Source organism: Ricinus communis, chromosome 2 (genome assembly GCF_019578655.1).
Source record: "Ricinus communis isolate WT05 ecotype wild-type chromosome 2, ASM1957865v1, whole genome shotgun sequence".
In the NCBI taxonomy this organism is placed as follows: Eukaryota; Viridiplantae; Streptophyta; class Magnoliopsida; order Malpighiales; family Euphorbiaceae; genus Ricinus; species Ricinus communis.
In genome coordinates, this window is record NC_063257.1 from 15,145,762 (window position 1) to 15,149,794 (window position 4,033).

General features: G+C 31.9%; 1 protein-coding gene across 1 annotated transcript; it reads right to left on the reverse strand.

Annotated features, from left to right (window-relative positions):
* Positions 1-1,906: 1,906 nt before the first annotated feature.
* On the reverse strand, positions 1,907-3,549 carry LOC8282762 (spermidine coumaroyl-CoA acyltransferase). The gene has a single exon (XM_002517692.4). It carries the CDS (start codon positions 3,487-3,489, stop codon positions 2,044-2,046), a length of 1,446 nt encoding a protein of 481 aa, XP_002517738.1. The 5' UTR covers positions 3,490-3,549; the 3' UTR covers positions 1,907-2,043.
* Between the last annotated feature and the right edge of the window lie 484 nt (positions 3,550-4,033).

The following is a 4,033-nucleotide window of genomic DNA, read 5'->3' on the forward strand; positions in this document are numbered from 1 at the left end:
ATCTAACACGTTACCCTAATTATACCAATCATCAAATTTAAAACCTAATAGAAAGTATGTTATCAGATTCAAAATCTAACATATTCAGGTTATCATATTCAATATCAATATAATAAAAACATGTTGATTCATAAAGAAATCTAAGTCTAACAATGTAAATCATATAAACATTCAAAAGAAATCATGTTTTTAAAATTATAAAAATAAAAGAATGAGTAATGACGAAAGAGATGCTGATGATGTTGGATTTGGAGAACCCTTAGGTTATCATCGTAGATTGTTGATCTGCGAGTCTCTAGAGATGAAGAGATGGTTGAATCAAAGATTGGATGAGAAGCCGGTATTGTTTGGGGTTGAGAAGATCCTCTGTCATTCGAAAAAAAACTTTCCTAATCTTAAGTTCTTTCTTAGTGACTTGCTCTCTAGTTACCAAAAGGACGCTCTAACTTAAATGAAAGTTAGTTTTTAATATTTTCAGTAACAGTAGCCTATAATCAATATAGCTCTAGCTAACTGTAGACGTAGGACATAGTTTTCTATTTGTAGAGGTAGGTTTTAGGAAACCTTAAAAGAGCAAATAGACTTCAATCTATTTTTGAAGTTTTAAAGTATCAATTTTCTTCTTAATTAGATAATTTTTTATCAATATCCTATAAATAAATTAATTAAATTTTTAAAATTCAAATAAATATCAAGAAAATCTAATAATTATCATTAGATATTTTTTACAATATTCTTTTTGTCAATTTTTGGCGTTTTTAAGTTAAAATACGCGTAAAACAGTGTCGAATTTAGGAAATAAACCAATCGGAACTGTGTAGAGCCGATTCAACTGTATGCAGAGCCGGCCAACTATGATAAAGCTGATTCGGCTGTACGTAAATCCGATTGGCTTTAATAAGTAAAAAGCTCAACAAATTTTTATATTTTAGTCCCCAAACTTATGAAAACTAATGTTTCACCCCTCAAACTTAATTTTTTCTGGAAATTGGGTCTACAAATTGCCTGTCCTCAATCTTCAAAGACTTGAGAAAGACAGTGACTTTCATCATCGGGTTTTCCATAATTCTCTTAATATCTAGATCCTAAAAAATGGGTGCTGACATTAAGGAAGGGGATACCTTTTTCGGACAATTAAAGTTTTCCACCTGTATTTTGCTATATTATATTAATTACTCCTTCATATTTTTATATCTTTTCATCTCTATATTTTATAATTTTATACTAAAAAGTCATTTTCTCAGAATTTTTATTAAACAATGGTTAACTAGATTTAGTTTTATATTATTGTCCCTTAATTTTTGGTATATTATATAAATTGTCCACTATATTTTATTTATTACACTAGAATTTTATTACATTTTAATAGTCAATACAATTAAAAAATAAATTAAAAAAATATAATTTAATTCTTAAGCTTCTTATCAAAGTGACAATTTTAGTGGACAAAATTAATAATAAAAAATTTATTTTGTTTTAATAATTTAAAATTAAATTATATGAATTTTAATATTTTACTTAATATAAGCATTCTCAAGTTTTACTAGAATTAAATTATGCTAAAAACTATAGCAAGTAAAAGATTAAATTGAAATTTTTTTATGAATTTAGTTTTTTAACTATCTTTACTCTAAATGAAAGAGGTATAGTTAGTTTTATTAAAAAATGAGATTTTTTAGTATAATAAATAAACTATAAGGGGCAATTTGTGGATTACACAATAAATCATGAGGCAAATAGTATAAAACCAAACCTAATTAATAATTGTCTAATAAAAATTCTAAAGGAAGGACATCTTATAGAGGTAAAAATGGATCGATCGAATCAGGTTCAGATAAGATCGTTTCAGATTTTTACGATCATTTTAGGTTCACCTATTTTGAGTTTAAATTTTCTCGAGTTTGCGTTATTTGAAGTTCAAATGCAAGGCTATTCAATAGCTTCATACAATTACCATAACATGATATCTCTAAACAAATATGCAAGTAACACAAATTTAAAGAGGATTAATACATTGTTGTTACAAACTGTTATTATGGGAGTTCAGAGAGCATCAGCACTATCATCTCCGAGCTGCAAAAGAGCATCCATCTCTTCCTTGAACTTGGGCATGACAGCTCTTGGCAGAGAAACAAGCACTCTAACCCCACCTTTCATTGATGGATCTAAATTACAAGGAGGCATGAAAATACACAGATCCACATAGCCAAACATGTTCCAGGGCACTGGGATTATGTTCACCGGAGACTTCCATCCAAAATCTACTTCCTCCAATAAGCCCAGTTGTCTCCAATCTGTCAAAATCATGGCTGCGCCATTACCACTTTCAATCTTGATATTTAGCTCTAGCAGTTTCTCTATAATCTCTATGTGCTTCAAAATATATTCTGTATTAGCACAGAGTTTCTTGTGCCCTTTAATGAGTTTGACAACATCAGAAAGTGGTCCTTCATTGAGTTTCCTACCCACTAAGACCACATTTGAAGGCACAAAAGCATTCCCATAGTACCCACTAGGCAAAGGTGGATTGAAGTGTTGCCTTATTCCCATGGTTAGAGAGAAGAGAGTTTTCTCATCTGGGTCCATCTTGAAAGCTCTAAACCTTGACCTCCAAATATAGGCACCAAGCACTTCAATGGTGGTGAAGCTTTCTTTCAGTGCTTCTTTTCCACACTCCTTCATTAGGTTAGCTTTCAGTTTTCTTATTGTCTCGCTATTCAGGTAAAAACATTCATGCAAAATGTCAGCAGTTGGCAAATATGGTGATTTTGCTAAACCAGCAGGAATGTCTAAAGGGACTTGGAATGGTTCAAGTGTTCTTTTCCCTACCACCAGTCTTTCCCTATCCCACACAGGTTTAACTGTAGGCTCACTCTTTCCACTAGCAAGCTCAGCCAAGGCTCTAAAAAATTGTGCTGCACCAAACCCATCAGCTACTGAGTGTGTCAAGCCCATTCCAATTGTGAAACCCCCACATGAGAATTTGGTCACTTGAAACATTAGTGGGTGGTAACCTGAGTCACTTTTTGATGGAAAATCAAAGACAAATTGTTTAGCAATTTGAACATCAATACCATCCAAGTAATTAAGAGTAGAAAGTTGGCAATCGCAAGTTGCTTCCAGGAATGGCACACCATCTCCATTGCAAGTGATAGAAAGTCTTCCATCACTAGCATGTCTCTTTAGCTTTCCAGCTAGAGGATAGTAATGCAACAAAACCTTGGAAATTGCATCTTTAATCAGAATGGCAGGATCTGCAGGTTTTACTTGACAGTTAAACTTTGACCCTAAATCATTATGACCATTTCCATTACAGGAAATGGGATTTGCTTTGTATACATATATGCTTTGGCATATAATTTCAAGGTTGGGATCATTGTCAATAGCAGAGAAGGAAAGAACTTCTTGAGGGGTAGGTTTTTCAGGTTTGACAAGCACAACATCCTTTCTTTCAAGCAAAAAGGGAATGTTATTTTGGTGGGTTGCCATAAGACCAAGAGAGTAATAGAAAAATATGAGTCTAGTTTAATTATAAGGGGTGACTATAACATTTCAATGATTTTTCATATATATAGACTAAAGTTCAGGCCTTATCAGTACATCCACTATCACTAAGTTATCATTATATTCAAGGGCCCATTTAATGAGGTGTGAAGGGATGCTATTCATAGATGTTGAATTGGAGTTGTTGGATGGAAAATCATGATGCTGAAGGCTTGGGCAAATGCTTATCTTTTTGGATAATATGGTTACGTTGGAAGCGATTAACCCACCAGTTCAAGTTATTTAATTCCCAATATTCTTTGTTGGGCATTTCCTTCTACCCAGTTAGCAGATTTTATTATTATGCTTTTAAAGAAAAACTCAATCTTCTGATGCCATTTCAGTGACCAACTACAGAAATATATTTATAAATTTTCGTTCATACTATAATCAAAGCATTTAGATAATAAATTAACTACTAATTATTATGAGTGTAAAGATTTAAATTTTACCAATTTTAAAAAAATAAAATAGAACAAAATAAAACTAC

Excerpts from the sequence above, each read along its gene's own strand:
- LOC8282762 (XM_002517692.4), bottom strand. The coding sequence starts at position 3,489 with ATGGCAACCCACCAAAATAACATTCCCTTTTTGCTTGAAAGAAAGGAT.